We start from the raw sequence: 13,104 nt of genomic DNA, 5'->3' as shown, positions 1-13,104 counted from the left end.
TGAATTAGGGAAGGAGCTTCTCAACAAGATAATGGATGTGTGGTCATTCCGAACTGTCTATGGTGAAAAAGTACAGCTGTGAAAGCTGCTTTGGAGTTGGCCCTGGCAAATAGACTACTGCTTTTAAGAAACAAGATTATGACTCCAATATGCAGCTCTTTGGAGGTGGTATGGAAAACTGGATCTCTGTTTCACACCCAAGGAATATAAGCATATGGTGTAAATGTTGAACCTATAGCCACACAAATTTAAGGACCACTTTGGTGTTTTTTCAACTTTATTACAGGGAGGGATAGGGAAGAGAGGACTTGAAGGTTTTTGTTTGCTTAATAAAAAATAATTTATCCTGTGTTTGATACTAGATGTTCCCCTTTATGCCTATACACCATTTCCAGGTGAAATCCTCCAAGCAAGCTTCTGGCTCAACTCTGATACCTAAGAAGGGTCTTCTAGGTCATGACTATAAAGACCACTTGAGCCTCAGCGCCTTGCTGGTTTGGGCATTATGTAAACTTTTACAGACTTGCTGAATGGGATGGTGCCCTCGATGCTGGTTTCCACCTGGGGTAATACCTCGCCACCCTCAATCCAGGGGTATTTTGGAATGCGTGAACTGGAGTTATAGGCCAGCAGCAGCCTTACTTCCACTTGGCATGGTTCTGGAAAAAAAAAAAGACAAAGGAAATCTTCTATGACTGGGCATGGCTAAGAACTGAGATGAAATGTAAAAGCAACATCAAAGATGGAAGCAGTAGGGTTTCAAGAATGTTCCTCCATCTGTCCACACTCTTCCTTTGTCCCACCAAACAAAAACACTTTCCCAGCCAGAATCCTGTGAGGCAGATCCTAAGCCTGTAGATGCACTGAGAGGCTGCCCTGCAGCTAACGGCCATGGCTGCTGAGGATTAGAGAGTGAGTTGAACCCCTCTTCCACAAAGGCCTTCCAGCCTCAAGACAGAGGCCGCAAGGTACATGAATGTGGCCAGTTCTCATGACCAGACACTTCCCTTCTTGCACAGCTGATCTCAGCTGTGTGCCCCCACAGACTCTGCTGTTTTAGTGAAGAAACCTTTGATTAGGAAATAGTTCTGACAAAAAATTCTCCCCAGTGAACAAGAACATGTTTCAAGGACCTAAAATCATGTCATTAAACCTTTTGTTCTTTTATGACGTGACATTTCAATCCCGATCTGGTGTCTGCAGGCAGCAGGCCTCAGTAAGGTAAACAATCCTCCCTCAAATTGCTGTCCGTTTGGATGAATAGACAGGGACAGCTGCCCAGGGCACAGTATACTCTCTGAGTCTAGAAGAAGTATTGAGGAGGGGGCCCAGGAAGGCTTTGAAACAGAACATCTGCTCTACACCAAGTATATAACCTTAAGAATTCTCACCCTGCCACATCATGAAAGAAAGTCACAATCCCAAAAAAGTTCCAAGGCCCTGAGAGGTTCTATGTGACTGCTCAAATTCACACCAGTGACAGGATTTGAGCCAAGTCCATAAACTGAAGCAATTAATCTTTCCATTAAAGATGTGGCTTTGATAAAGGAAGAGGAGTGGGGGATTTCAGAAAAACCTAAGGGCAAGTGCAAAAGGCTTCTTAATTTCGTGCTTGGAGCATAAGGTGCACGTGTGAAAGGTAAACCCAAAGCTAAGAAGTTCAGATGGCAGGAATGAAGGCTGAATGGATCTAAATAAACTAGGGCAGAGGTCCCGGGACTTCTCAATGCCTCTCCAGAACTCTTTGACTTCTCCCTAAAGATCAGAGTAGAGACTGGACTGCTTTGCTCCAGGAAGGGAAAGGCTTGCAGGCAGCCTGAGCAATTTCACCTACCCTAAAGAACAGCCATCACCATTTACCAGAGTTCATGTGGTGTACATTCTGTCATAATATGGGGCCTAATATCAGTCTTGAATAAATCTGTAATGAAACCAGCACTGCTCTCTAGTACCACACTCCAGCATCAGTTCTCCCCCTATGTTCTCCTCTTTTGTCCCAGACAGCTGTTGCCAATCCCGGACCAGAACCCAGCCTCAGTTCACTGCATTATCCGGAGCTAAACCCTGGTAAGGTCAGAGGACACAACTCCACCTGGTTGTTATGCCTTCCCTTATCAGTATATAGGAATGGCAATTGACGCAAGTGCCCTCAGAAGAAGGGAGAGAGGTAAGAAAACAAGAGGGATACTGGAAGTAAGAGACAAAAGATCATCTGGGACAAATCATGCAAACTACTCATATTCTGGAAGACTATTTCTCTTGAGATATATATTCTTACTCCCATCTTACAGAAAAGAAAATGAGACGAAGAAGTAAAATAACTTTTTCAGGATCACAAAGCAAGGGAGGCAGAATTTGGAACCTAGTCTATGTGACTCAAAGCTTCTGACCTGTCAGCATCCTGCCTCCCAGAGAAGAGGCCGCTGGTAGGGAGCTTGATTAGAAGGAAGAAGGCATAGGTGCATTCAGAATGTAAACATGTTTCCCAGGTCAGAAGCAGCATGGTTTAGTAAAAAAACCAAAGGATTTAGGAGTAAGGAAATCTGAGTGCCGGCCTCAGCATCCCCATGGACCAGCTTCGTCGGCCTCCATTTAGGCATCAATAAAATGAAGAACAGAATCCTAATTCCCACCAGAAGGTTGGTCTAAGGATTAAATGAATTTTAACTGCACATTTGGAATCCTGTATTCAGTTTTCATTATTTATTGAGCACCCACTACATGTCTGGCACTTAGGGACTCAGGATATAGAAGTATTGGGGACACAGAGGTAAAAATGAGCAAATTCCCTGCTCTAGAGGAGCCTACATTTTAATTGGAGAGACAGTCAACAAATTAAAAAAAAAATCTGACATTAGTTAAGTGCTATGCAGAAAACTGACAGATAGATTTATAATAGTGACTGCGTAGGAACCTATCAGAGGAAATGATCCTGGATAAATTATAATTCTTCCGGCTCAGGACAGCCTGGATTGTAGCCCTTTTTCAGGCGATGACTTGCTGTGTGACCAAGGGCAAATCAGTAGGCCCGTAGGGGCCTTTCCAGCTCCTTTGAGCTCTAGCATACTGCGATTTGCAGGCACCCTCTTCCCGCCCCGCCCCCAGCCTTGCCACAGCAATGCTGTCCCACAGCATTTTCCCCATATCTAGAATCCATTCACCAGAAGAGATTAGAGTAAGGAATTCTACCTTCCTGTGGGACTAGAGGTTTGGCAAATAGTGCAGAAACATTCCAGGCAGCAAGAATATGAGATGAGGGATGCTAATCCTGGGAAAAGCATTGCTGGATGCCCCCTCAATTCTGCCAGGTTCAGGGTCACCAGACCCCCAAAGGGGCTGCCCTGACATTCAACAGCACCACCTTCTTCTTTGTGAAAACTTTATAAAGTCATCTATAACTAACACCTATAACCTAACACACCTGATAGAAGGAAATCATTAATAATGGTATTTAAGTTATTAATGTATTTAAAAACACAGTGAAAGAAAATTCCAGAAGGCATCCACTTATTTCTAAAATAAACCAAATCTGTGGCATTAAACACCTTCTCTTCCAGTAACAACCATTCTTCTGAATCATCCTGAATGATTTAGGAAATACCAGCGAGGCCAATTCTCCCTGCAGAGTGAGTCTCTTTAAAGTTTCCAAAGCAGCCTTACAGGCTTGAAATGTAATGTCTTTGCCCTCGTGTTGTCTCATTTTATTCTTACGAATTAAGAACAAAAACAAAAACAAAAAAACTTAAGCAACCTCCCTGACCTTTCACAAATTATTGAGGCAGTACACAGCACTGTATGGGAGGGTAAAGCATAAACAGATCATCTTACTTTGCATTACCCCACAAACCAGCTCATGTGGGAAGGGAGGGCAGTAATCATTGTCATTTTACTTGTTTTGGGGGGAACAAACTGAATTGTTCATATACAAAAAGAGAATGATTTTAAATTTTTGGTAAGAAGTACAAAACTGATTAATCTCCAGACACAGCTATTCTCAGAATTAACTAGTAGATCGAGAATTATCTTCATTTAAAAAGTAAGTAAACAGATTTAAGAAGGGAGAGTGGGTTGTCCAAGGTTACTCAGCAAGTCAGTGGCAGAATTAGGACAGGAAAACAGTCTCCCGGCATCTAGCCTTAAGGGTCTTTCCATGAGACTTCATTCTATTGTAATCTACATATCTTCTGACAAAATCTTATGCCTCATGCAATTAAAGCAATGTAGCAAATTAGTTTAAATGTACCCAGTTTGAGATTTTAACCTCCTTAAGAAATCATGTACCATCCTCAGCAGGCTCGATTCATCCATGCAAAAAACCAAATGCCTTAGGGTGAGTGTGATCACCAGGAGCATACTTTCCTGCCCATCCTGGCTCACTGACTCCTTACCTGTCCAGGCAGTGTGAGAGAGATACACCTGAGTGATGAGCCGGTGCCGCCCTGGGCCAGGATTCCTGAAGTCCGCAGGCTTGGGGTGAATCATCTGAGCCTGGCCATCTGGATATAAGACCTAAAGAGGTAACGGATATCAGAAAAAAAAAAAAAAAAGAGGCAGAAGAGCCATGAGCTTTTAACGAAATTGCTGGTGACAGCTCTTGTGAACACCAAAACAAAAGGAAAAGATGACACTAGCCCTTAACAAAAGACTGCTCCTTGAAGGGAGGGCAACACTGCTGACATCTCTATACCCTCTGCCCCAGCACGAAGCAGTGTTTGGTAAATGTTTCCTGAATTCATGGTGAGAGGAATAAAGTGTCTCTCTCTATTAAGGACAAAAGATAAGGTAAAAATATTAATCCTGACATGAAAAGTCTTCCAGGAACCCCCATCAGGATGACTCTCTCTCCTCCTGGCTCTGAATCATATCATGGCCCAGCACCCATCCCCATCCACCAACTATTAAGAATAATTTTGTAACTATATTCTGTCTGCTAGATTAAAAGCAGCTAAGCTGTTTATCTGTCTCTTTCTACAGATGCAGTGTTCAATGAAGAAGGGTCTGCTCAAATCACTGGCCAGTTCTTCAGATCTCACAAACTGCCACAGAGTTCCTTCCTCAGTATCCCGGGGACGGGGGGGTGGGGGTGGGGGGGTGGGGGGGGGCGCACGGCTGTCTGCAAAGACAGCCTATTGCACTGCACAGTGTGCAAAGGAACAACATGAACAAATGAAGCTTATCCTAGAATCACATAGGACAGGATCTGCACGATATAAATATACAGATAAAGGCAAAGTAGAGAACCATATGGGTCTTTCAATTTGAAATTCGGAGACATGTCTCAATCCACCCGCCTCATAATATTCCTCTCTTCTCAGATCTTCACTCCCACCCCCAGTTCTACCCTTCTCTTTTAAAGCTGCTACTCGCCACTCTATCGCCAGGCCTCAAACCTACTACAACAGAAAGATGCAGGTATCCCAGCTTCCTGATCCATGTTATCTTTAAAGACAAAACTTGGGCTTCACTTTCTAAAAAAAGAGGGGCGACGGAGGGCTGAAATAGTAATGAGCATGGAAAAGAAAATGATAAAAGTAGCAGAATCTCCCAGAGTTCTCAGCAAAACTTTCCATGGTGAAAGGCCTTGACCCCCCCTGTGAAACAGTCACTGGAAGCCTGCCTTTATTCCTCTACTGCTCCCAAGTGCAGCTCAGAAGTCTGTGACCCAAGTAGGTCAGGGGAAGAAAACAGCCACATGAATTATATTCTGAATTTCAAAAAACTAAAAAACCACACCTCCTCTATCATCAGGTATAGTATAGTAGGCCTGAATCAGGCTAACTGAAGTATTATTGGATGGAGTTCCTATAGGGCATGCTTTAAAGAACTGATATACATCAGTTTAACAGAGAATGTAATCTTGACGTAATCTCAGTCATGTTCACAGCTACATCCCTAGCACCTAAAGCACTGTCCAGAACAGGTGTTCGGGTATGGTGGCTGGACAGAGTTTTCCAGTCGATAGAGCTGCCTCATGAGCAGAGAGTGAGTTTCCCATCTCTCTGACTGTAGAGGCATCCAAACAGTTTGGCCATGAGTGTAGTGGAGCTGCTTTGGAGATTTTTCAGTAGAGTTCAGCAGATAACCTTAAACAATCTGTCTACAATCTCATTTATGCTCAGTAAACTTTTTTAGGGACAACGTGAAGCAATGGTTCTCAACCACAGCTGTACATTAGAATCACGTATGAGCTCAAAAAGAAAAAAACACAAAACAATAACAGAAAACTAACCTGTGAGCCTTACTCTTAGAACTGATTTAACTGGCGTAGGTTGAGGCCTGTGCAGTACTTTTCAGTGTTTTCTTAGTAATTCTGAAGTGCAGTTAGGTGGAAAACCGCTAATGTGGGCAGGCGATGTGGGGGTGGGGGGGAGGGGAGGGGAAGACCCAAAACAAAAAACCACTAAGTACAGCCAGCTCAGAATTATTTCTCTGTAGGTCTCATGATTTATAATAATTCCTGCTGGGAAGCTACACAGTTTCTTTTCTACTGTCACCACAGGCAAATATTACCATCTTTAGGGCCTGATTCATCTTTATCTCTTCCAGGAAGCCTTCCCTGTCTGCACCAGGCTGTTTTTCTGTCCTCTGACTGTACTTACTGCCAATGCTTGCATTCCTACTTTTATTCATATCTCTTCTGCCCAGAACATGTCCTTTTCCCCTTATTCTTCGCTCTTATTCATTCTTTCAGATCTCACCATCCACCAGCATCTCCACAAAGCCTTTTTCCCCTCAGCCTCCACCGGTCTCCAAATTAAGTGCCTCTCCAGAGTATTTCTTAAAAATTTTTTTAAAGTATATTTCAAATTTTTGATACTAGTCAAAATTTGGAAATAACCCTGTAGGTAAGGTAAAGTAATTTTCCCTCTACCCTTCTAGGATCTTGACTAGAACCATGTATATGTATCTCACTGAAACTAAGCATCCTGAGGGCAGGAATTCTGACATATTTACCTTTGAAACACTAACACAAAGCATATGCAATAAGTAAACATTACTGCATGAATGGAAGAATGGACAGATAGATGGATAAAATGGGTAGCACTCTTTGTGGGGCTTAATAGCAGAATGTCTAAACTGATTAGTGTCTCTACTTCATCTCTCATGTCTTGAATAGATATGTCTCTAACTTGGAAAAAAATACTCCTTAATGACTGATTTTTCCTACCTATAAATTTTCACCAAGCTGACCTGCCCACAGCTTAAAAATGACTTGTTTGTTACAGTTTGCTTATAGCCCTGAAAAGACCAAGTCTTATCCTCACATTATAAGAATAGAGAGGGCCCTGTCATTTAGTGACTCCTTTCTGGGTACCAGTTTCTGTCCTTCAAGTAGGGACTGAATGGGTGCTAAAGTTATATGCTTCGACACAAAGTCAGTACACAAGTTCCATGGGGACCAAACATGGACAGACCTGGACCTTCACGGTGCTCTGAGGATCCTGCACATGTTCCAGGGTTGCATCGACATCCAGGGCCACCACCAACCCAGATGTAAACCGCAAAGGGTTGTCTGACTCGCCTGCCGGCTCAATGATGGTGGCTGAGGCTTTGTGGATCTGTGAGCAAGAAGAAAATGCAATGATTCCAAAGGCGGGTCATACCTAGGCAACAAAAAGGGACCGGTGCCTTTCTGTCTCCTTATCTAATGGGTAGGCATGTGAGAGTCAATCACAGGACAGGCTCTAGCTCAGCTGCTCCAATAGCAAAAGAAGATTACCAAGGTGAGCAGTTTTCACTCTTAGGACAGACCTGCCCTAAAGGGATATGACAGAGACCCTGACCTGCTCTGGAAGGGGGAGATGCAGGAAAGTACTCTGCCGCAGCATGGTCTGTAGAATTTTGACTACTTCTGCAGGTTTAGAAGTCATGAGTCGGGGCATGAGGTCAAGAAGTTTATCCACAAAGCTGTCCTGCAGGTGGGGCAAATCAGCAATGAAACACCTGGAGAAACAAACAAAAGCAAACAACTATGCATTTATTCACCACAGGCTAAACCCCAATCATCTGCCAAGCCCCAAGGCAGAAAAAGTGACTGAGATGGCCAGGTACCTACCTAATTATGCTTTAATGACATGATCATCATAATAGCCTAGTTTACTGAAAACCTATTATGTACCAGGTATACTCTTAAATGTTTTAATCCTCCCAGAAATCCTATGTACTGTTAGAATTATTTTCCCCATATTGTAGACTCGTTAATTTAACTTAACAGATGTGTCTTTAGGACCTACCAAGTGACAGGTAATATTCTAGGAACTGGGGACATAACAGTGAGCAAAAGAAATGGAAATGCCTATCTTAACAGAATTTATATTCAAGTGATAGGAACACTGAGACTTAGAATGGTGTTGCATTGAGACTTTAAAAGTTAAGTAACTTATTCCCAGCTCTGACTGATTCTACAGTACTTCTACCTTGTGGAAGGGGATCGTCAAAAAATATTTCACTGAGGAGGTGACCTAAGTGTATAGGGACTCAGAGACTGAACTAAGAAAGAATGAGCAGCTCTAAACAGAAGAGGAACTTTAGTAATTCAGAGCTGTCACCTTTCCAAAAATCTCTTCAACATAACTGTGCAAAAACAGACTACTTTAAAGAATCTAAAACCAAAAGTAAGACATGAACTTAGTTCAGATTTGAAGCCAGGATCTTAAAGAGCCAAGGTAGACTGTATCATTTGCTAGAGAGGAACACCTATTGGTGAAGGGTGGTACTGCAACCCAGCCTTATAAAAGCTATCATTCATTACCCAAATGGAATGAGAATAAGTGTAGAGTCATATAAATCTCTGGGTTGGTAAAGTTCATGGGGGCTGGGAGAAGGGGTGGCAAAATGAAATTAATCAATTAATTAAAATCCTATAAATGCCTTCTTCATGGTATTCTATTAATGGCACACCATAGGTCTGGTCTCTACCTGGACTCTCACTACTTCGCCAAGCCTTCTGCTCATCTACTGCATCTGTTTCAACTTATTTGCTTCTACATAACTCTGAGAAAGCAAATAGTTTCCATAAAATAAAAGAAATTTATTTCTTTTAATTCTGTGGGTACAGAATTATGGAACAATCTTTTGTACATTAAGATCATTGGTTTATGAAAAGATAAGTTGTGACTTTTCGACAAAAGAGTTCATGAGTTTTCCCCTATAATACTTGTCTTTTTATGGCCCAGCTGAGTGCTGAATCCAAATGGCTCCTGATGTTTTTAGTAGTCTGTTGCTAAATGTTTAGGTCTGAAGCTAAGGTTAAAGAAGGTTATACACCACTAAAGAAAATACACAATTTAGGGTTCACTGTCAAAGATAATAGCGTGGATTCTTGGGTTAAATCAAGAATTTTTGCTTGTGATCACACTCTTGTCATTCTAGAGTGCTACTCTCCGCATAACCAAGACTGAATAAGCTAGAAGAGTGATGAAATATTTACCTTTGAAAAAAGTCCACTTCCTGTAAAAATTTTTCACACATCCCAAATAAAGGATCAACTCTATAAAAAAAAAAAGAAGAAAAGGAGCTTCTTTGTGAAATCTGCCAACTGAGGAGTGAGGACCAAAGTCTGAGAAACGTGAGCCTACATGAAACATGAGCACATTACAACATTAAAATTAACTCTCAGAGAAACAGAAAACTGCTAATGGACTTAGGGGAAGTATTTTTCAGGAACCCAAGACCTGATTAAAACTGAAGTGCCCATGAGGCTCGACAAACATTCAAAATTAAAGACTCATCACAGGCCACACTTGGCACCAAATTCATTAAGGGTATAGGAAAGGAACACGGCTTGCAGGCAGTGCAGTGTCACAGTCCTCCTCTGAGAGAGTCCTTGCAGCAGTCCATTCAGCAGCCCACATAGCTGTCTGGGAGATCTGACTCTGTGGCTGACAGTTTGGATGTAATGAGATGAGTGTGAAACAAGTGTGGAGACTGTCCTAATGTTCCAAAGGTGCTAATATTTCTTAAAACAACTCCATAGGCATATATCCCAGCCTTCCTATGAGGGATATGCCCAGTTACAAGAATCAGTGCATTCAATAAAGCCCAAAGCTATGGTGCCAACATCAGGTTATTATAGTTCACTTATGGTTCCTTCTAGTCTACATGCAATTCTCAGAGATTTTTACCACAGCAGTATTACCTAGCAATATAGTTGACACTATCAGGTTTCCAGGGAATAGACCTAGAAAGTTAACCAAAGGTCAAATTCTCATGCAGAAGGGCAATACGTTTTGTTACTACTTTGTCCACAGACACAGAGTATATTCTTTCCTCTCTATCTTGACTTCTTCAGCGTCATAGTACTTGAGTATTTCATTTCAGTACAAACATGCTGCATACATAATCCAGGCAACATGTTGGGCCGATACAACTTATCACACAAGATATTTTTCCCTTTTGATCTCTGTGCATTTTATTTTTTGTAATTTCTGCATAAAACTTCCAATTTATTTTCATTATATATTACTCATTGGAGGAATAACGTTCCAGTAAAGAAAAACAAATACTCTTTTCCTTACATAAAAGCATGTCAGAGAATGGTGTCAAGGCTTTTGATACACTAGTTTAGTCTTTCTACTAAATGAAAGCTCTATGAGAGTAGGGACTTTGTATTGTTCATGATATACTTCCTGACATAATCAGCTATTCAATAAGTATTTGTTGAATGAAAGAATAAATGAGAAATGGCAAATGGAAACTTACTCTACAAGCAACATTCAGTTAAACTGTTTTCCTAAACTGGTAGCACTTGAAACTTTCTTAGCTCTGATAAACTACCGTAGTGGAACAGAAATTTGATAGTGATGTTAACCAACCAACAACTGTTAGGGGTGAGATGGCTGAATGGAAGAACTCCAGCTGAGCAGGGGCTGAAAGGAAAGCAATCTGTCTAAGCAGTGCCATTTTTTGGCCTGCTTAGATAGAACCAGCTTAGAGAGCTTCCAAGCAGTAAAATACAAAGACATTTTAGAACTTTCCCTAAACCCCAAAACAAAGCAGACAGCCTCACCTGCATACTACATGAAGTAGAAATCTACCACTAAGAACCCCTACTTTTTCCTTGGGATGAGGAAGGAAAGCAGTGGAAAAATGAGGCCCACTAGGGAAAATCAAGCATTGGTCTACAGCTGTGGAGGAAGCTTACACTAATTACCAATTTAAACTAGTCTAGACTTTCATTGATAAGTATAAAAAGACAATGGCAAATTACTTGATGTTATAAGGATAATCATGAGGAGATTGTAAAGACAAGAACGCAAAGAAACTTTTTAAAAATTTTTGAATGAGTACCCACCATGAGAGTTAAGAGGAGATCTGAAAGGCTATTGCATTGATAGAGCAAGAGAAAATGCTACAAAAACGGTACAGAGAAGAAAGCACACTTTGAAATAAACAGTAGTGTCCCCTTATCCACGGTTTCACTTTCTGTTGTTTTGGTTACCCATGGTCAACTGTAGTCTGAAAATATTAAATGGAAAATTCCAGAAATAAATAATTTCTTAAGTTTGAAACTGTACGCCATTCTCAGCAACATGATGAAATCTCACTGTTCCACCTGGGACATGAATCACCCCGTTGTTCAGCGCATCCACGCTACCTATACCAACCACCTGTTTTTCACCTAGTGATCATCTTGGTTATCAGATTGACTGCTGAAGTATCACAGTGCTTGTGTTCAAATAATTCTTATTTGACTTAATAGAGGCCTCAAAGCACAGGAGTAGTGATGCTGGCAATTAGGATATGCCAAATAGAAGCCATAAAGTGCTTCTTTTAAGTTGAAAAGGAATGCATGTGGAGGAGAACACATAGTATATATGGAGTTCAATACTATCTGCAGTTTCAGAAACTCACTGGAGGTCCTGGAAGATATCTCCTGTGGATAAGAGGAAACTACTATAAGAATAAAATCAAACAATCGAATACTAGAACGAAAAATGATGAAAACTGAAATAGTAAATTAAGAAAGCATATTGAGGAATTTACTCAGAATATAGTCAAAGAAAAATAAAACCTGAAATTATGAGAGAAAAGATAAGGAAAAATAGATCCAGAAGATAACAATATCTATTATGAGAGACTGAACTGGATGGAAAAAGTAGTAATTAAAGAAATAATGGAGGGAGGAAAAAAAAACTCATGTTCAAAACAGAGTTGAGACTTCAAAGTCCCAATGAAGGTCACTAAGACTATCAAAAGGAAACACATACCTAGACACATCCTGGTGAAATTTCTGAATTCTAAACAGAAAGAAAAGTTTACAGCTTTGAGCCAGTAAAAATAAGCTATTTATGAAAGAAAGAGAACCAGGCTGACATCAAACATCCTTAACTGCAACATTAAATACTAAATGGCAGCACAGTAATATTTACAGAGTTCTGAAAGAATTCCATTTATGTATGCGAGCAAAAGAAAGGCAGTTTCGGACATGTAAGGTCCCAAGGAGTATACTACTTATAAACTTATTCTGAAAAACAATTAGTAGAGAAGGTGTTCCACTCAAATAGGAGTTAGAACAACGAATTTTAAAAGGCAACTGTAGGATAAAAAGCACAAATGGTAAGCAAGTTGGAGCTAAATAATTTTCACAATATATGTATAAAGATGAATGCATATTTTAAGAAAGAATTCTTAAAATAAGAGATGTATTATAAAAACATAAGCTGAAACTAAATTCCAAATTAAACAGTATGAGGCAACCCAATAAAAGCACACTAAAACTTTCATTTTGATCTGAGGTGATCATGGTAGAAGTTATCATAAATTCCATTTAATTCTTTTATGCTGATATAGTTTAATATATTGACTAAAAATATATGACTAAAAATACAAGTTAGACAACTAATATGAGCTTTTATCATGAATTTACTCTGAATACGCCAGGTAATATTTTAAGGAATTTACATATAAGTATTATTATCTCAGTTTAACTTAAAAGGAACAAACTGAGGCATAGAAGGTTTATGTAACATGTCCAAGGTCACTAAGTTTGCAAATGGTGGAGTCAGTATCTGAATCCAAGCAATAAGGCACCACAGCCCTCTTAACTACTACATTCTGCCTCTCACTTGAATAGGTTAGCATTAGGGTACAGAAAAAAAAAAG

At 40.5% G+C, this 13,104-nt stretch overlaps 1 protein-coding gene across 2 annotated transcripts in view; it reads right to left on the bottom strand.

Moving 5' to 3' along the window:
• Window positions 1-259: 259 nt before the first annotated feature.
• Window positions 260-13,104, bottom strand: part of INTS4 (integrator complex subunit 4) — an 87,914-nt gene continuing 75,069 nt past the window's right edge. For both annotated transcript variants that reach the window (XM_036220953.1, XM_016161505.2), the window contains exons 19-23: window positions 9,431-9,490; window positions 7,785-7,944; window positions 7,416-7,559; window positions 4,389-4,509; window positions 260-659 (exon numbers count right to left, since the gene is read on the bottom strand). In XM_036220953.1, the coding sequence (XP_036076846.1) occupies window positions 481-659; window positions 4,389-4,509; window positions 7,416-7,559; window positions 7,785-7,944; window positions 9,431-9,490 (664 nt within the window). In that variant the 3' untranslated portion in view covers window positions 260-480. The remainder of the gene's footprint in view (window positions 660-4,388; window positions 4,510-7,415; window positions 7,560-7,784; window positions 7,945-9,430; window positions 9,491-13,104) is intronic.

This window comes from Rousettus aegyptiacus, unplaced genomic scaffold (assembly GCF_014176215.1).
Source record: "Rousettus aegyptiacus isolate mRouAeg1 unplaced genomic scaffold, mRouAeg1.p scaffold_m13_p_5, whole genome shotgun sequence".
NCBI lineage: Eukaryota > Metazoa > Chordata > Mammalia > Chiroptera > Pteropodidae > Rousettus > Rousettus aegyptiacus.
This window is presented reverse-complemented; position numbering and strand designations above follow the sequence as displayed.